This window comes from Barbus barbus, assembly GCF_936440315.1.
Source record: "Barbus barbus genome assembly, chromosome: 32".
Taxonomy (NCBI): domain Eukaryota; kingdom Metazoa; phylum Chordata; class Actinopteri; order Cypriniformes; family Cyprinidae; genus Barbus; species Barbus barbus.
In genome coordinates, this window is record NC_136760.1 from 20,642,228 (window position 1) to 20,662,722 (window position 20,495).

Here is a 20,495-nt window from a genome sequence, read left to right on the forward strand (position 1 = left end):
AAAAACCCATAATGTTAAAATGATCACTGTTCAGCTTGTAATCATAGTAATCATTGTGCTGCCTTCATTACTGTACTTTATAATTCCAGCAGGGCTTCAAAGCTCCTGGTCACTAGCTGAATGGCAGCATTTAACCTTGTTTCGCCTGTGGTGGCATTCAAGGATTAAGGGTTGTAAAGGGTTAAAAGATTATAATATTTAAAAATTGTGGTTTATTTATAGGCTATATGTCATGGTTGTTGTTTTTGTTCGTGGAGTATTTAAAACACAAACTGTCCTCAGTGACATTACATTAAAATAGGAATTTGTCAGTGGGAAAACAAGTTTTATTTTCTTCTTCTTCCCTTTTAATGAATTTCTATTTGATTTTATTTCTGTTTTTAAATACTTAAACTGTAGTTGTTTTTTTATGTGGACAAAGCTAACTTATGTTTCTTAATTTTTTTTTTTCTTTTCAGTTTTAATAGACTGGATTATAGATTCAGTATCCCTGCATCAGAAATCATGCAGTCAGACTCGCGTCCCCTCGTTCCACATCACAGCCCCATGTCAAGTTTGGAGCTTTTCTGCCTCCGGAGAGGCAGAATCATCATCAGCTGTGACAGCGCAGAAAGAGGTGAGGTGAACCATGTGACAGCGTGGGTATCAGGAGAGATTAGTGGATAGGTAGGAGTGTGTTTGTTACTGTCTGGGTAGATTGCTGTCTTTCGGTCATCGAGACTGACCTGATTTGAACCGCTGTTTCCCCCAACCTTGTGATAACGTAGACTTTACAATACATCATCAGTTGCTTGTGGACCTGCAATGGCAATGCTTCCACAAGTGGAGGCAGAACACTTTGACGGGCTATCACTCCTCTACTGGTAGGAAATGCCATTATCTGGTTGTTATCTGGCTGAGTGACTTTAGATTAAGCAAATACTAATGCTTTTAAAGCTTATTTGATGTCTATCATAGCCTTATTTGCTGCGCTTGTGTCATATCCTTTATGTTTCTGCTTGTTTGAATGTGTTTGGCATGGATGTTACAATTGCATTGAAACATTTCAGCATATTTCTTCTTAATCATTTGTGATGCTATAATAATGCAGATAAACTAGATTTCAGTCGCAACAGAGAGTTGCTGACTGTACATAAGAACTTGTCATTTTTAAAATCAGTTTATTATCATTTTCATGGTGATGAACTGGCAGGAAGTGGAAAGTTAGAGTAAGACAGACAGGATTCACCCTAGGGGATGCCTGCGTAGTCTCGCTATAGCCACATACCCTTACATGGCTTGAGCAAGGTAAGACAGATTAGGTAGAATTAAGTGATCAGTTTAATGCTGGATCTTTTGTAACACAATCTCACACACTACATCTGAGCTCTCTTTGTTCAGGGTGACTCGTTAAAGACAAATCCTTTTATTTCCCGTAATGCTTTATGATGTATGCATTTTGTAGGACTAAATCCTTTTGATATAGATTTGATGGAAATAAACGTATCGTAACCATGACATGCCTGCTAGTAGACAGATCATGTCATTATACTGAACGTACAGTAATTCTAATTCTCTTTGTTGCTCTTAATGTGACTGAGATTAAAGTGCATTGTTTATAGCGCAGAGGAGGAGATAACAAAGAACACTAATTGCAGAGATGGGAATCAGGTTAAATGCATCACTAGTAAGGAGCGTAAGCATTTGTCCTTGTCATCCTGTACAGTTCACGCTGACCGCCACATGAACTCAGCAAAACAAAAACAGCAGTTTAGTCTGAGATTAAAAAAGCCCAGGAGTTGAGTCATCATCTGTTCCATGAACACTGTTGAGTCTTTAGCTAATGCATATGTTTGTATCCACTTAACTTATTTTTTTGCATTTTTTAATTAATTTCTTGTTTTCTAATATCATAACTTGTCTTGTATATTATAGTGTCAATGCAAAATAAATATTGACTGGATTTTAATAGTTTAAAAACATACTTTTTCTGATCTGATTGTAAACTTGATAACATGTATCTTGCATAAAACAGTACATACATTTGGAGTCTCAGTGACCCCATGTATTAATAAATGCAATGCATTTCACATGCTTAGATTTTCTAAATATTGTACACAATGTACACTCCTTCAAGTTATTTTCTTTGATTTGGTTTGTATTATTTTATTTTCATGCAGTTTTTAGTTTTCTTTTTTTAAATCTGTGTTTTTGCATGGGTCAGACTGACCTCAAACAAACCCACCGTTGCTATACTGAATAACAATTGCCTTTTCAAATGTGCATGCCTACTTCTTTGTCAAACAGACGGATAAAGCTTAAATAACATCTGTTTGCTGGGTTTTGATGAAGTCGGATGCACATTTAAAATAAATCCAAAGTGAACATTATATATCAGTTTTGAAACAAAAATTTTACATATGCAGCATTGTATGTAGCCTACAATGGAAAGCATTTAAAGTCATTTTTAATAGAACATGAGGGATAAAAGGTAGATTAAATAAATACAAGAAAATACGTGATGATATTTGTACTATAAAAATTCAATTTTACTCAATGTCCTAGTTAAAGGCAAAACATTATATTCTGTTGATTTCAGTCTGTTATAGGGATTAAATGCAATAGAGATCAGGCCATCGTTGGCTTTGATACATACCCTCTTTCTATAAAGGATTTATCATTTGGCGTTTTCAGTGTTTATCTACATGTTTGAGTGATTTTTATGTAAACCCACGCACAGTAACCTACTTGTATACATTGTTTTTTTTTTCGCCAATTTGTTTTTATTTTGCCTGATAATGGGTTATGACTACAACCACCGTTCTGTTTACTATACTCATAAACACTGGTTTTCCTTTTAGCTTACTTTAAATTCATACATTCCAATATTTCTATATTATGAAGCATGTGTCCATTACAGTACAGCCTTTTAAAACCATTCAGGTCTAATTTTACATCCAAATTCACACTGGTATTTTTACTTTATTCTACATGAATGTCCCATTCCACATGGTTTTTTATTTTTTTTTTTCTGTATTTGCCATTATCTTCTGTTATAATAGACAGATGTGCAACTCTCTCAATATGCAATATTTTGGGGAAAAGATTGGGAATGATTATGTTCTTTCGTTTAGGATTTAATCGTTCATGCCTCTGAGGGTCAACCGCATTATTATCATCCATTCGATAATCTGTATTTTTAAAAAGAGTCTGGAACATTTCTCTGAAAATCTTGTTTTTATGATAATATCTGTTGTACTAATATTTAAAGGAATCTCTCCTTTTTTTTCAGGACAATAATGGGACCCCATGGCATCAAGCGTGCTGTGGAGAGACTAGAGTTTACAGACTGTAAAAAAGGACTTGGTGAGAACCAAAGCACAATTTCTTACAGTTTCTAATAATATTCATAGAAAACTGGTCTACTCTGCTTAATTTTTTAAGGCGTTTGGTGCGCAATTTGATGTACTTTGTTCTCTCACCCCCCATATAAAGAATTAATCCCAAAAATCTTGTTCTCAATTTGACAGGCGTGAAGATCATTGGGGGCTACAGGGAACAGAGCGGTGAAGAGTTCGGTATTTTCATTAAACGAATTTTGCCAGGTGGTGTGGCGGCACAGGATGGTATGTTTTCTTTCCCAAAATCTCCACTGAATGTTTCTACTTAGAAACTGGGAATGATGGATGATATACTTTTTTTTTCTTTCAGGGCGTCTTAGAGCAGGGGACCTCATTTTAGATGTCAACAACATGAATTTAGGAGGTGTTACAAATGAAAAGTAATGTATACTGGATTGGTTATGGATCTGTAATAAAACAGAAGATGCCTAAAGTATAATAAAAGAGCTAATCTAACAAATCTGTTTGATATTAGGGCAGTGGAAGTTCTTCGCATGGCGTCAGCTACAAATCACATGTCTTTACTGATAGTACGTGACGATGCTTCCAGGTAAGATGACTTTTATGAATAGTGTGACATTTTACATTTTTAAAGGGAATAGATTCTTTTTTTTCTATTTATTTGATTTGTTTTGTGTACAAAGATTTTAATTATATGGAGACAGGAAATACTGCTTGCCAAGTACAAAATGCGTACTGTTGGACATTATATACTTAATCCTATAAATGGATGAGTACAGATGACCGTCTTGATTTTTTTTTCAATCTAAAAATAGTCTTAATACACTTAAGTACATTAAAGTCTTTAGCACTTTATTGAGAATATTTTGGCCTTTGTTTAGTGTGATGCCATTTTTCCAGCACTAATTTCTTGTCTTTTTTTATTATTATTCAGTTATTTTTTTAAACTATGAACTCCAAACATGAGTATAGCTGTTTATAAATATTCTTAGGAGGCTTGATCTACAGAATAAGTCCATACTGAAAACATGAAGCTGCTACTCCACGCTGCTCCATTGGCATTGTCTGCTTAGCCAGAGGTCTCAGTTTTGGGCAGTTGTCAAGTTCTTCCTGTCTGTCTTTGTTTAAATCGAACTGGCATTTTGCTGGTCTCAGTGACTTCCTGATGAGCACTTTTGTTCTCCCGACTGAACAGCTGTTGACGTATTTGGGCCGCAAGTCTGTCATATGTGTCCTGAGTTGAACCAGCTGAGGTCAGGTTTTAATCTGTAACATTGTAAAAGGATTACCTTCATAATTAATGGACAATCAGTCACCTCAAACAAACGGATTCAGTACACAGATTTTGAGAACATAATACAAATTTAAAGATTACTGCCTAGATCGCATTTCTGGCTTGGAAACAGTGAGTCTGACCATTAACTAATTTATCTTTTATGACTTCCGTAATCTAATTAAGTGCTTCTAAGCTTCTTTTAGGACTAATGAGGAAGTTGCATTAAATGGGAGATGTCAAATTAAATAACTTCAGACTGTCTTTTAAAATGTAGTTTGGGGGTTTAATTGTTTTGTGTGTGTGTTCATTTTTTTTTGTGTATTTTAAAAACTAAGAATGATAATATTCTCCAGCGCTTCCTTAGAACAAGTTTGTTCATACTTATGTAATGTTTGATTTTACAGAATTGAAAACCTACATAATTTAGGTTTATGCTTTGAACACAACACAGACAGAAACTGTTAAGAAAGAATTAGTCTGTACAAAAGCCCTCTTATAATATGAAGCACTGGAAAATTATGTCTCCAGAAAAGGTGAATTTACATATGACTGATTTTGCATGTGTCTTTATATGTTTATAATTAGGAGGGAATTTGTTGAGTTAATGGAAAAATATGGTTCCAGCAGTAGTACCAGTTCTGGATCAGACACCTCTGTTTCCACAGGTAATTTCCACTACGTCTATCATTTTACTGAATTTCAGGAGTGAATGACTAATGTCTGATTTTGAGAACTTACAGCAGCTGACAAAAATAGCCTACAGTGTGCCAGCTTAGATTTGGTTTAGGTCCCCCATAACAGCATTGTTTTCTACATAAAAAAACATTTCTATCATTGATTTCTACATGAAGAGCCATTTCTAAATCAAGCATGCATCAGAATAGACTAAAAAGTTAGGGGCCAGTAAAAAACATTTCCAAGAAATTATTACTTTTATTCAGCAGTAATGCATTAAATTCACAAGTGACAGTAAAAGCATTACTTTGTTTACACAACAAAACATTACTTTGTTTACACAACAAAATATTCTAAGTGTATTCTTATTCTAAGTGAAAAAGTTGCAGTGATTGAAAGTATTAAAAAGCAAATATCTTGTCTTTAGGAAAGATCACCGATACTGCCTCCTCCTCCTCATCGTCCAGATCAAGCAGTCCTCTGCTTCTGAGCCCTAAAGACCCAAACCCAGTATACACCACTGCCTGCATTACCTCCCCACCTCCACAAGTCTGCACGTGAGAACCAAATGACTGTAGATCTAATTCAGATTTTATCTTGTGCTTTTATGTGATTCTTTTGTATATGGGTAATTTGGACTGTGTCCTATGGTGTGACATAGCAAAAATGTAGAAAAAAAAACTTAACATACAAATAACATGAGAAAAATGTATCTTCATTCTTAGAGTTACAAATAGCATAAGAGAGGTTTATCTTCAATTTGTTTTTCCATCACACCATAGGACACATTGATACATCAACTACCCATATACTTCAGATAATTCTACTACCAAAACAAATTACAGAGCCTAGCTGCTTCTTCGCACTGTTGCTGCTAATAGTTTCTTGATTGAAGAGTCCGAGCCTGAAAACATCTGACCTAGCCTGAGTAAAAGAGAAATCCCACAAAAGATTAATTTATTGTTATTGGAAAAACAACTAATCACCTCAGGAGCCATTGTTTCTAATGTTGATCCAAGCCATTATGTTTACCTCTTTTTCCCCAGAGATTGCATGATTCAGTTGATATGTGTTGCCAAAGGGACAGGACTAGGCTTGGTCATCAGGGGCGGAGCTAACCGTGCAGAGGGGCCAATGGTGTATGTTCAGGAAATGATACAAGGAGGTGATTGCCAAAAGGTATTTTTTATCTCATTTTGTAAAATTGTAGAATAGAATTTAGAATCATGTTTCTGATGAAGTGAGTTAAATAAGGTGAAGTTAAGGCATGTAAATTAAAGCGAAGATCAGTAAATTACACTAACATATACGAGTTTAAGGTCTGTCATTTTTTTTATTTATTTTTTTGAAAGAAATTAATTCAGCAAGGATGCATTAACTTAATCAAAAGTGACAGTAAAAACATTGGTGCTATTATAAAAGATTTCAGTTTTAAATAAATGCTGTTCTTTTGAACTTTGTTCATCAGTGAATCTTGAGAAAATTCATGGTTTTAATTCATGGTTTTAATATTATAATAAATATTAAGCAGTTCAACTCTTTTTAACACTGATAATAATATGATGTGTTTATTGGCTACCATATCAGCATATTAGAATGATTTCTGATGTTATGTTGAAAGTTGGAGTAATGGCTGCTGAAAATGTATATTTGCCATCATAGCAATAAATTCCATTTTAAATATATCAAAATAGGAAATAGTTTTTTAAATTGTAATTTTATTTCACAATATTACAGTTTTTACTGTATTTTTAAACAAATTTTGTTGAAGTAATTAAAGTGAAATTAGGTGAAGTCCATTAAGGTGAAGTGACATGTTTTTCTTTTGACTCTAGGATGGGAGATTAAAGGCTGGGGACCAGCTCATATCCATCAATAAGGAGTCACTCATTGGAGTAACACATGAAGAAGCCAAAACCATACTCACTCGAACAAAACTCAGGTTAGTTCTCAAATATACATGTCTATATGAACAAACTGTCAAGACAAACTTTCCAGAATGATAACATAATGAAAATATGCTTAGTATCTTATGAGCCTTTGCTTCCATCCAAGACAAATGCAGATGGATGGGACAGAATGTAAAATCAGACATATTACAAATGTCACTGTTTCGGCCTACAGACCAGACCCTACAGTAGAAATAGCATTTATCAGACGAAGGTCTTCATCAGGCTCCAGCAGTGGACCCCACAGCCCCATCTCCCTTCAGCCTCCCTGCAGTACAGCCCCCCAACTTAGGCCCGGTGGACTGGGAGGAGCAACTCTGCCTGGAGGTCTCGTTCCAAAAATAGCCAACATCCCCAACTCTGGAAGTGAGACATTGCCTTCTGTAGAACTTACTAAGGTGAGACATAAGACTGTGGCCAGAGACTCATTAATGCAGTAACTCTTCTCGTGTCTTCTAGAGTGTGGTTTAAGTTTTCTTAAAGGCTTCAATTTGTGTCTTTTCTACAGGTACGCCCAGCAACAGCAAAGCCTAATCTCACCCCCGTGTCCTCACCTGAGAGTGCCTGCACCACAGTGGCCAACTCTGGTACTGCAAGACTGTATTCCCTTTAGGAATCCCATAGGAGTTCCATACAAGTTCAACTCTGTTCAGAGAGTATGTTGATTAGCACAGAAAATTATCCAAAGGAACAAATAATAGTTAGTACAGTAAAGGTTTTGCATTTATTTCACATTATAGCTATATACACATCTCATTGCTGCATAAATTGGCTTTGGTGAGAAGGCTTCATTTGTTGCATTCAATACATGTGCAGCTGTTTTATATGCATTACAGTTGGACTCACAAATACAAGTCACATTTCACTCCAAAATCAAAAGAAAAAATAAATGGTATACATAAAAATATTAATGGTTTAAATGAAAATACTTCAATGATGTTTAAATACTTCACACTTGTAATACTTATATTTTTCGTATTCCAGTAACATTAGTCATAAAAATACAAAAAAGTCACCATGCAAAAAATCTTAATGGTCTTAAAAATGGGCTAAAAATATATATTTTTTTAAGCAAAATTTATTTATTTATTTATTTTTTATTTTGGGGTCATTATGAGAATTACCTGTTAAATTGTAGTAGTGGGAACAAAAGATTCAAAAAGCGATGTGAATTGTGAACAACACCATTTTTAATATTTATCCAATTATAAAAACTAAATTATTACTGTAACTTTTACATAATGCATGCAATAGAACTTGTTACTTAGTTCAGGTTAGAACTGTAATACCAACATTAAAATGACAATAAAGAAAAAAATTTTAAAACTATTTTTGGGAATAATACTTTACCACAAATATAAGATTGCATGTCCTTGTTCATCCATTGTAAGTACTCTACTGTAACTGATTTTTGCTTCAAAAAAGTCTAAATTAATTTCACATTTTCAAAATTAGAAAAATCTTAGTTTATATTGAACTCAGAACATTCCTTTAAACCAACCATTTTATACATGCTCCTATATTTATTCACTGATTGAATTCATTGTGCATGGCATTTTGCCTTTGAACAATCTGAAACTCATATATAAGGAGCATTTTAGCATAACCTGGATTAAGCTACCTGTTCGGCAGACGTGTGCTGATGATGAGATGCTGTGTTTGTAACTCAAGATAATCCATCTGGCATGGTTTTGAAAATGGAAATTACCATCAACATGACACATAACTCCAGGTGAAATCGAGGATACTGAACCCTGTTCAGGACAGGGTTTAATTTCTTTGACGAGTACCTTTTAATAAAGCTCTTCTGAGCTGCGATTTACAACAGATTTAAACACCAGCTGTACTGAACGAGAACCATGAAATATGAAATGAAGAAAAATAAATTATTACTTAAGTGTAATTTCTGGGGCCACTTTGCATTAACAATTTAAAATTTCATTCAAATATTGCACCATTATATTTGATCTCTTATAATGGCTTGGGTAAATGCTTTGTATAAAAGCAAGAATTAATATTGTTTGCACAGGCTGTTTTATTTTTTCTATAAACCCCACCCAGACCAGATCTGCTTTGTTCAAAACGGTGCCAACTCAGCAATATTGTATTGGGAATACCCTATGAGGGAACCACTTTTAAGAACAGCATGTACATTTTCACCCCAAGTTATGACAATTAATAATTTCATATTGCATAAAAGCCCTCATTGAGACCCCTGTAATGCCCTGATATGTTATGAGGGGGACTGTCTGATATTACTCTAAAATGGCTTTGAATTTCCAAGAAATTACTGTCGGGAAATAAATCCCTGCAAAAAGATAAACAAATATGCAGATAACGAATGAGTGAACAATAAATGATGAGATGGTGAGCTCATGATCAGAGCACATACCTGTAAGCTCAGTTACACTCAGAGTTATTCATCGTATAAGGGGATTTGTCAGGGTTGGCACTATTTTGAGCAAAGCATTGTGCATTCTCTCCAGTTTACAGATCTGGCCTGGATGGGGTTTATGGAGAAAAAAACTACCTATGTAAACAATATTAATTCCTGCTTGTACACAAAGCATTTATCCAAGCCATCATGTTGACCTGAAGTGGCCCCAAAAATTATTTGGACATTTTTGGACACTTAATAACACATAATAAATGTTGGTATGATTTAATGTTTTTGAAAGAAGTCTCTCACCAAGGCTGCATTTATTTGATACATTAATATTGTGAAATATTATTGTAATTTTAAATATATATATTTTTTTCTATTTTAATATATTTTCAAATTTTAATTTATTCCCATGATGGCAAAGCTGAATTTTCAGCTGCCATTACTCTAGTCTTCGGTGTCACATGATCCTTCAAAAATAATTTTAATATGGTTGTTTGCTGCTGAAGAAACATTTCAAATTATTAGGAATGTTGAAAACAATTGTGCTGCTTAATATTTTTGAGGAAACTGAAATACTTCAATACTGAAATACTATCAAAGTTCAAGGAAAAATCATTTATTTGAAATTGTTTAATTGTTTAAAACATTTAATGACATGAATGTCATTTTGATCAATTTAATGCATACTTCCTTTTACTTTTCCAAACTTTTGGACAGAGTATATAATTGTTTTTGCATTAGATACAAAATATGAAAGCAAGTGTCATCTGCAAACAAATTTTTAATTATAAGCATGTTGCATTAATGTCTGACAACCAGAAAATGTGAAACATTTTGCTTTAAAAATGTGTCCTATATTTCTGTAAAATAAATGCTACTTTGTTCGATATCTTGTTATATAATGCAGAGACACTCTAGAATTTGTAAGTGTGGCTTAAATGCTCAAATACTTCTTTGAACCACTACTGTGAGGCATCTACTTAAATAACTTATACTCTCATAGAGTTATGTAAGAGTCTTACAAAAAATGTGATGTGCTCTACCAAAATCACAAACAGCTGTTTTGCAAAAGAGATTTTTTTTTTCATTTGGATTCTCTCTCTCTCTCTCTCTCTCTCTCTCTTTGCCCAGATGCAACCGCTGCCTGTAATCCCAGCAATACCTGCAGATCCCCGAAACCTCTATCCTCGACTCCCAGCTTGGAACTCAAGCCTGAGAAAATAGAGCAGGTCTCCATAATCATATCCTTTCAATTAGAGACTAACTATTTCTGTCACAATACAGAATTACAGAAACATCTCGTGTTTACACCAAGGTCAAACACTGGGCGACCCCCCCAGCGGGCTTTAACGATTAGTTACCCATCAGTCTCGGTACTGTATTGATCTTTTACGGTTTTACTATCATGTGTGGAGGGAGTTAATCCCGCTGTTGAACAATATGTGCAGTTAGCGTGCTATCCCGTATCCACACCTCCTTTGGTATTATGGGAAAATCAATAGAGACTGTGCCATAGCTTCATTGTGTTTAATCACACTGGACTACAGCACAGTCTGTAGATCTGTTGTTATGGAAAAGAGTGTAGAGGATGAACAATTTTTAGAAATATTTTAACTCTAGAAGCCCATTTTACAGTAATATTTATTTATATTAAATATTTATATAATTTAGTGAAAATACATATTTATAGTTTTATTTGTAATGTTTATTTAGTGGAAACATTTATTTAAATTAAATTCTAAATAAATTGAAATGACGCTAAATGCATTATATTATTATTCATTGTATTATATTTTATACATAGACATTCAATCGACTGTGTGTGTGTGTGTGTGTGTGTGTGAGAGAGAGAGAGAGAGAGAGAGAGAGAGCAAAGCAGTGACCACGTTATATTGGTGTAACGTAATGTTCTAAAAGGACGGTTATTTTGTCCACAGGCAGTGGAGGTGCTGGGATTGAAGCCTACTGAGACTCAGGTCCTGACTCTGAGAGAAAGGCTGCGTTTGAACCCAGGAGGGACAGTGGCTTATGGAGGTGAGAAAAAATTCTGTCAGTCTTCATTATGTCATAGTTGTTCATGTACTAATGCTTTTCACCTCTCCTAACTTATGCAGTACATTATTCTCGGTGTATACCTTAAAAATAAACTCCTAAAAAGCCATTGTTATACATTTTATATGATTGAACATTTTAATAAGAATTTATTTTCTGTAAGATTTTGAGAGAGTGACAAAGGAACTCTTCAAACTACCAGCCAAATCTGACTCAGAACAGGAAGTAGCAAGATTGACATCAGATGATCTCATCGAGTCTCCATCAAACCCTACAGTAAGTTACAGTTATTTTTTTCAGCAGAAACCTATATAAATGAGATCAGTGTATTTGTCAGTGTTTTAAATATAATACTTATATATTTACTATTATTTTCTAAGCCATCATTATCAGACTCTGATGATCTGGATGAGATGGAGCGACTAAGAAAAGACCACATTGAGGCCTTGAGAGAGCTCAAGAGAATGCAGGTACCACCATGACAACGATTTCAAACATTGTCACTGGAATGTGTGACATTCATTCATGTGTTATTGAGAGAGGCTCTTATTAATCCTATTTGTCAAAATGAGTGTGCTAACTCTGCTGCTGACTCATACGAAGATCTCTCTTCTAACAGGATAAGCTGGCAGAATCCGAGAGCCTTAATCATAAGATGCTGCAGGAACTGACAAAAGTTAAACAGGTACGCAACTCTTTCCAACACCTTTTTCACACTGTAAGCAGATCATGTTCATTTTGGTGGCCATTTTAGCAGGTTACAGCATTCAAACTGCACATGTGCAAAGCTTACTGCAACCTATTTATCAACACAATCATTTTGCATTTTAGAATCAACATAAAATAACTGAAACTACTCATCTTTTCATCATTTTAACATTTCTATATCAATTTCTACATGCAGTGAAGTTTATAAACAATTTCTAGATTTCACCTTTTGGTTCTTATATTCATATCATATGTTAGATCTCCTAATTCTGAAAAAATGTATTGACTGTCTGGCTAAATCCAGACAATTGCTACAATTTTGGGTTTGACTTCCACAGTGTAAGCTCAGAATTAGCCTGCTGTTGCAGTTAAACTGCTAAAAGTGGTGTAAAACTGGCCTTTAACTTTAAGACATTCATCTTTGTTTTATTTTATTTTTTAATTTTTTTTTATATTGTTCTATTCCATTGTCACTGTACCGTGTTAGATATGCCACAGGGGGGAGCTCTGGGCACATGTGCCATTAGACTCTTAAAGGTGAGATGCAGGTGCTCTGTAGAGTTTAATGCTGAAACTGCATTATATTCTCAGCAACACTACAGAACTCAAATGAAAAAAAATTAAAAATTCTATGAGCAATATCCAAATATCTATTTTCAGCGTGTTACGCTCACTACAGGAAGCTTGAAACACCCACATTAAGATCATCATGTGGGAGATGAAGTATGTAGGACATTGAGGGATGGCGGTCGGTGTTTGGAAATAGTTATTTTCTATGAGTTATAAAGAAATGGGCACCCACTAGTCCTTTGGGTTCTATCTCAGAGCGTCAGAAGTGCTTGTTACGTAAACCCAAACCCAAAGAGCCTCAGCATTCTATGCGAGATTAATTGGACTTTAATGGTTTTATTAGACTGTTACTAAGGCAGCAGAGCAGTACATTCTGATCATCCTGCTGCATATCAATTAAACTAAATTGGCAGTACAGTCTATGCTAATGACATCTTCAAGATTACTTTTGCTCATGCTTATGGTTTATAATTTGAACAAACCACCAACATTAGGTATTGCTTGTGTGTGCTATGGACATGAATGACACCTCAAATTGTGCAGCTGGTTGAGAAGAGGTTATTACCTTTCTAAGAAATCAGAATTGATTTTCATCTCAAATACTGTTTGAATATAAGAAGCCTTTTATTTAGCAAAGAAACTTTTAATTTGATCAAAAGTGACATTAAGTACTGTGCATTTGTTACAAACGATTTCAATTTCAAATAAACGCTGTTCTTTTGAGCTTTCTATTCATCAAAGAATTCTGCCATTACAGGAATACATTACGTTTTAAAATGTATTAAAATAGAAAACAGTTATTTTAAATTATCGTGATATTTCAAAATATTACAGTTTTTACTGTCATTTACAGTTTTTGATTTTTTTTATCAAATAAATGCTGCCTTGGTGAGCATAAGAGAATTCTTTCAAAAATATTTAAAGAATCTTTTTGACCCCAAACTTTGTACGACAAAATGGGAACTGGAGTCATATATAGACCAGAATATCATAGAAGTTGGTGGTCTTTTTTTGTTTGCATATTAACATACCTTAGCAATCAGTTAGTGACACCAGTAAGTTTTGGCTAGAAAAGCACTGCTCACATTTTCTTAGAAACTAGTTTATATGTATGGTATATGGTGTGTGGTGAACTATTAGTGCCCTCGTATCGACCTGGCTGCTGGCGATATCGTTCCTCTCGCAAAAGCATTCAATTTCCATTCACTTGCAGCAATGAATTGAAGCAACAGCAATTTCACTTGCGGTTGACCTTAAGAGATTATCTAAATAAGATGAAAAATGCAGTTATACTCTTTATCAAAGCGTCACATTGAATGTTTGGTCAGCTGTATGAGGCCCTGTGGCGTTTCGATTGGTGTCAGGGTCAATGCAACTTCTGTTTCCCCTTCCCAGAGCACTTTGCTCCAGTCTGTGGAGTAGCAGCTGCTCCCTCCTGGAGCACTACAGAGGGCTCAGTTCGTATCCAGTTCATCACATTGAAGCGCTAATAGATGCACTACACTCCCTGTGGTGTGAAACCAAGGCGTTTTAAAGCCCTGTATGTTTCTTTAAAGCTTCGATGTGTATTGCTGAATCCTTTCTGCTCTCTTCACCCCCACCCACTCTTTACCTTCTATATCTGCCATTAGAGCAACAGGTAGGCTGATGGGCTTTTCAGCATAGAAGGAGTGGGCTTCTCTCTTTTAAGCCTCCTATCTTGTGAGAAATGTGCAGGCTATATCTCCGTCCACGCAGTGTTCACCCGGCTACATTACAGCAAAACGTGTATAGGGGTAGCCGTGACTGGTGTGAGGTGTGACATGTGGCTCTAAGAATAAGATCTGCGGTGATCTGGGGTTATGGATACGATAGAGAGCTTGTTTTGAGCTTTGACAAGCCCTACACGGTAAAAAATAAATAAATAAAATAATGCATATTTTGTGTGTTTTTTCCAATAAGAATATCTAAACATTCTTAAAACAACACAAATTGACTTTAAAGTCAAAATTGCTTTCAATATTAACAATTTTGTTTGGAGAATATATCTTAAATTTAAGCTGAAATGGAATAAAATTTAGTGATATTTATGGTTAATACAAAAAATCAAAGAAATACACACATATTTTGAGATACTGGATTTTGACTTTCATGAGCTGTAAGCTCTAATCATCAAAATTAAAACAAAAAGTTTTGAAATGTTTTACTTTACAATCTAGAATATATTAAACTTTTTGAAATAAGTTACTAGAAAATAACTTTCACGATATTCTATTTTTGAGATGCACCTGTATATATATGTGTACACACAATTTAGCACAGGCCAATTATATATAATTATATCTCAGCAAATAAAAATCAAAAGTGACAGTAAATACATTTACTGTATAAATATTTATAAAAATAAATGCAGTTTTTTTGTTTTGTTAATCATGAAAAAAAGCATGACCGTTTAAAAAAAAAATTAAGCAGCACAACTGTTTTTAACGTTGATGATAATAATAAAAAATTCTGAGCACCAAATCACCATATTAGGATGATTTCTGAAGGATCATGTGACACTGAAGACTGGGAGTAATGGCTATTTTACAAGAATTAATGCAAGTATTTTTAAATTGTATTAATATTTCACAATATTACTTAACTGTAGTGTATATATAAGCTACTATATGTACTGTATATGAATATAATTATTCTGCACTAATGCATCTCCTTAGACTGCAAGGCTTAATACTACCTTCCGTAGTTCATTAAATTCTTGTTATTTTTCCCCACCCATCTCCTCTGTTTCTCAGGATTTCTGGGACAGAGTTATAAAGTATGTGCTTTTGAATTCCACATTCTTTGAAAATTACATTAATCGTAACCAATGCACGATCCTTATAATACACTTCACATATTATCCATTATACATGGACATTAAATTGACATAAGTGCCAATTTATATGCCTCACTGATAAAAAATGATGTAAGATCCATAATGTCTATTTAATAAGTAAAGTTCTTCATTCAGTGGGCAATTATCTGTACCCTTTTCATAAGTTAGTTATTCCTGGTACTCTGAAATAAGTGACAGTTAGTACTTATGATGTGTAAAATGTGTTTTCAAATCTTACTCTAATAGGTCCGGCGTAAGAAAGTCACAGAGTCACTTTAGTCTGAACGTTTTAATTGTAAACTACCACACGTTGTGCGTTCATTTATAGATCTTCACAGTGTGGTTTTCACACATTTCGTGTCACCTGTCCATTAAGAGTGCTATCATACCCCACAGCTTCATAATTACAATGGCCTGGTTACCTTTCCTTTGTCTGACGTCTATTGAGCGATGCCGTGCTGACAAGTATCTGATGCTGTTGTGGTTTTCGTCAATGCCAAAACCTCTTTCGATACCTGTATTATGTAACAGCTTGTTTTACTGGTTCTCGTCTGCCAAAACCCGCCCTGTCTATTCTCTGTAAAGCAGAGATGGACATAAAGAAGCTTGTTTGCACATGACTTGTTCTTTCAGCCTCTTTAAACTTCTAGGTTAAAAGAAGCAGAGGTTTGCTTTGTCATGCTGCAAGTATGGAGGGAAGTGATGGAAGAAGGAGGGGGGATGAGACTGTGCAGGCATTTCTTTTCAAGTGCACTGAGTTTGCAATGTTAGGGGGAAGAGCCCCTGAGCATTGTAGCGTCCTACTGTACATGCACTCTCAGCACTGTCGCTCTAAGTGGAACTCCGCTGTTGCAGGAAGCAAAATCTGCAATGGAGGAGAGTCGATCCCTGCGGACCCGGATCCACCTGGCAGAGGCTGCTCAGAAACAGGCCCGGGGAATGGAGATGGACTACGAGGAGGTTATCCATCTCCTGGAGGCTGAGATAGCTGAAATGAAGTCCCAGAAAACTGAGCAACCCGGCCGTGGAAAGGTATTCCACTTTGAGAGTTTCACACTAGCCATTCCCAATCCACATCCCCTGCACGGCCCCACTCCGGGTTTTACCTCTCTCGTGTACTATAGAAAGTAGGTCACTGTTTGCTTTGTATTATTCAGTAACTGGGCTGATGTGCTGCGAAGGCTTTAACATGATCTTGCAGGGTGACGTGGGCTGATGAGGTTATTTTTGAAAACTCTGGCTAGCAACCTCGCATGTCTCCAGGATAAACTTTATTTTCACAGCAATGTATGATTACGTAGGATAACATTTTTTCTTGATTATTGTTACGATTTCTTGTGGAAAAATTATCACACACTATGTAATAATTGCATTTTAGCACAATCACCTTCAAAATTATTCTACAATATAGGCCTATGTATTAAAAAGCACAGTTTACTATTGCCGATGTTTAATTTTTTGACAGCACTTTTAATTGCAAATTTATATAAGACACATTTTGAATCAATACCGTTTTAATGCATAAAGAAAAGTCAGTTTTACTTTCTAAAACTGTAATCTTTACCATTTTACTAATATTCGCACAGGATGATCTGCAAGATCTGAAAAAAAAAATTTCTGTACTCGAATGCCAGCTCCGGAAGAGTGAAACTGCAAAAAAGGGGTTTGAAGTCTCCACGGGCAAACTTCTACAGTTTGTGGAGGTGATGTATCTTTACTTTTAATCAACTTTAACCAAATGCACATTAAATCATCACATCCTCATATCTTAAAATAAGGTTCCACCAGAAAAGTGACTCGGGATATTAAATTGTACTGTATTGGAATATAGAACACTTGGAACATATTGGAACACTTCATATGTTGATTAGACAAAGACCATTCTCACTCTTGCCCAAATTTAGTCTTCTCACTAAACCAGAAAAGCTGAGCCAAAAAAAGTGTGTGTGAAATGTCCTTCTGATGACATCCATCAACTTATATGAAGCGGGCAAAGGTAGTCACACAAGCATAGTGTATTTACCTCATCATTCCAAGAGTTCTTTCAAACATAACAGACATTTTTTTGTACTGACATTCATATGATTGACATGGAATGTGTAGTAAACCTTTCATTAGGCAGCTTTTTAAAACACCACCAACAACAAAGAAAAATGACATCAGTGTGCAACTGTTTTTCCACTTACACCAGATGCTACAAATCAATTAGCACTTGCATTGGACTGCGTAAATCATACATTTATCACTGAACACAGAGAAAAAAAAAGGTTTTCCCAAATAAACCTGTGCTTTACTTCTGTCTGTGGCATAAGAATATAATAATATACATTCCAGAAGTACATGATGCATAGCCACTTCAGTTATTGCTGAATATGGTTTGTATATATGCATCCTGAATGCTTAATTTCGTGGACACCATGCATCAGATACTTGATTTTAATTGCAATTTTACTCTTATGAATACGCCTATGAACCTATATACTGTATGTAACCTGTAAAGCAATGGTGTTAATAATAATTATTATTATTGATAGATTTAAAATATTTAATTGTACAAGCAGTAGCAGCAGCGGTATTAATAATAATAATAATAATCATCATCATTCTTATTATAATATTTATTATAATAATATTTTATAATCTTGATATTTTATTATTATTATGGATTTAAAATATTTAACTGTATAACCGTAGTAGTAGCCGCAGCAGCGGTATTAATAATAATAATAATAATAATAATAAATTAAAAAAATTATGACGATGATGATGATGATTGAAAGTAGTAATAATAGTAACATTAACTATATAAATATCAATGTATCTACTATCAATGTGTTATTGTTATTCAAAAATAAAATATCAGAATGTTAATCTTTATGATGCATTAAATCTTTCACTAATCTGATCACCTGCATCTTAAAACCCCACAGGCTGTCCAAGGCTTTTTGTCTGAAAACCAAAGCGGTTCAAGAGGCTATAGGTAAGATAATTATTCTCATACCCCCGTCAGTCTTTTGTTAAGGCAGATGTAATGATTTGACTGAATTCTAATCTAATTTGAAGTATGCCAGACAGTAATACCACACTTCGTAAGCAACAGGTGTGTGGAAAATAATTATTTAATAACAAAGACTATTTTCCTTTAGGGACCTTTACACAGTTATCAAAGTTCGCTTTTGATATTCTAGGAGGCTGTGTATTCAGGGTGTGTAAATGGTAACTTTTTTTTCAGAGTGAGTCTTCTGCCTTTATTTCTATTATAAGAGAGACTTTGCCGGAAAAAGACAGGGATAGTTAATGACTAGAGGCCAGTACAACACCTTCCTGTGGCAGTGATGTTGATTAGGCCCAATCAACATGGCCTCCTGCAGCCTGTCGCCCCTTGCCCAGCTAGCAGAGCACGTCTGGAGAGCCCTTTTTTCCCCTAATGATCATCCCCACTGACAGAAGAGGCCAATGTGTCTTTTTCTATTAGAGCTAGAAAATATTACGCATGTCCTCATCAGTCGAAATAAAGGCTATCAGCAATTTGCAGCAAAATACAATTTCACAACTTGCATGAGAGCTTGTAAGTCAGTCGCTCTTCTTTGAATGCATCCAATGAATGAAAGATATTTACATGCTATGAGTTCATTTCTTATAACTTTTCTCATACTTTTTTTTTTTTTACTTTAGACTATCATTGTTATCTAGCCCGAAAGATACAATTGAAATTAATATGAAATATTTATTGAGCAGCAAATCAGAGAATGTTGAGGAATCAAGCAACTGGAGTAATGGCTGCTGCAAATTCAGTTTTGCATCATTGGAATAAATTACATTTTAATTATATTAAACAAGAAAAGAGTTGTTTTACATGAATAATATTTCACAATATTACTGTTTTTAATTTGTTTTTGATCAAAGTCGGGGGGTGTAAATAAAATAATTGTGTCATTGAAGATCAGGATACATTATAATATTTAAAACAAAATAAACCATATTATGGTTTACAGTCTGATTTTTTTTTAATCAGACTGTAACAAATCGTAGGTATGTTTCAAACGCATGCAATGATTCAATCAGTCTGGACCAATTCATTTCAGTTTTCTGTTAATGACCCGAAAGTGTGGTAGTTTCATAATATGTTTTCATAACACTGGTCCATCCATGTCAGTGGGTCTGAATCCCCTTCCCCAAAAACCCTTTATTACAGTCATGCTGTGCTCTTCTTTTACGCCAATCTGCCCAGCATGCTTTGTTCATTTCAGGTCGAAGGGAGTGCACTTGTGTAGAGCTTTTATAACAAGTCTTTTGAAAATAATACAAGACTGACACAGTTTTCCATTTTAGAAGATTAAGAAAACGATGCAAAATAAAATGAAATAAAAAATATATTTCTTAAATAAAAAGTTTAGCCGCAGTTAGGTTAAGGTTAGGTTATTACTGAAACCACTTACAGTGTTTTAAATAAAGGATTGTGTTTTGTTTTTCAGTTCTCCCAGCGATCCAAAGTTGGCCAATCTGTCTCAGACCTTGCCATCTCGAGGCGGGAAGAAACCACCCTGGACAGCATCTGGTCTTGCTGTGGAAGCTAAAGAACTAACTAATACTGTCAGAGGCATTCTAGAGCTGGACTGTAAGTACACAAGCATGTTGTCTGCTTTGCCATGAAAAACGAACATCACAAAATCTACCTAAT

The 20,495-nt window shown here is 34.8% G+C and overlaps 1 protein-coding gene across 1 annotated transcript in view; it reads left to right on the top strand.

Annotated features, from left to right (window-relative positions):
- The first annotated feature begins 640 nt into the window (after positions 1 to 640).
- Positions 641 to 20,495, top strand: part of LOC306852038 (syntaxin-binding protein 4-like) — a 30,174-nt gene continuing 10,319 nt past the window's right edge. Inside the window, exons 1-20 of the mRNA XM_079388631.1 lie at positions 641 to 863; positions 3,272 to 3,345; positions 3,510 to 3,605; positions 3,691 to 3,760; positions 3,856 to 3,930; positions 5,203 to 5,282; positions 5,720 to 5,849; positions 6,339 to 6,471; positions 7,128 to 7,234; positions 7,417 to 7,639; positions 7,750 to 7,828; positions 10,759 to 10,856; positions 11,565 to 11,661; positions 11,843 to 11,955; positions 12,060 to 12,149; positions 12,299 to 12,364; positions 16,670 to 16,846; positions 17,401 to 17,517; positions 18,745 to 18,794; positions 20,290 to 20,432. Coding sequence (XP_079244757.1) covers positions 805 to 863; positions 3,272 to 3,345; positions 3,510 to 3,605; positions 3,691 to 3,760; positions 3,856 to 3,930; positions 5,203 to 5,282; positions 5,720 to 5,849; positions 6,339 to 6,471; positions 7,128 to 7,234; positions 7,417 to 7,639; positions 7,750 to 7,828; positions 10,759 to 10,856; positions 11,565 to 11,661; positions 11,843 to 11,955; positions 12,060 to 12,149; positions 12,299 to 12,364; positions 16,670 to 16,846; positions 17,401 to 17,517; positions 18,745 to 18,794; positions 20,290 to 20,432 — 2,077 coding nt within the window. The 5' untranslated portion in view covers positions 641 to 804. The remainder of the gene's footprint in view (positions 864 to 3,271; positions 3,346 to 3,509; positions 3,606 to 3,690; positions 3,761 to 3,855; positions 3,931 to 5,202; positions 5,283 to 5,719; positions 5,850 to 6,338; positions 6,472 to 7,127; positions 7,235 to 7,416; positions 7,640 to 7,749; positions 7,829 to 10,758; positions 10,857 to 11,564; positions 11,662 to 11,842; positions 11,956 to 12,059; positions 12,150 to 12,298; positions 12,365 to 16,669; positions 16,847 to 17,400; positions 17,518 to 18,744; positions 18,795 to 20,289; positions 20,433 to 20,495) is intronic.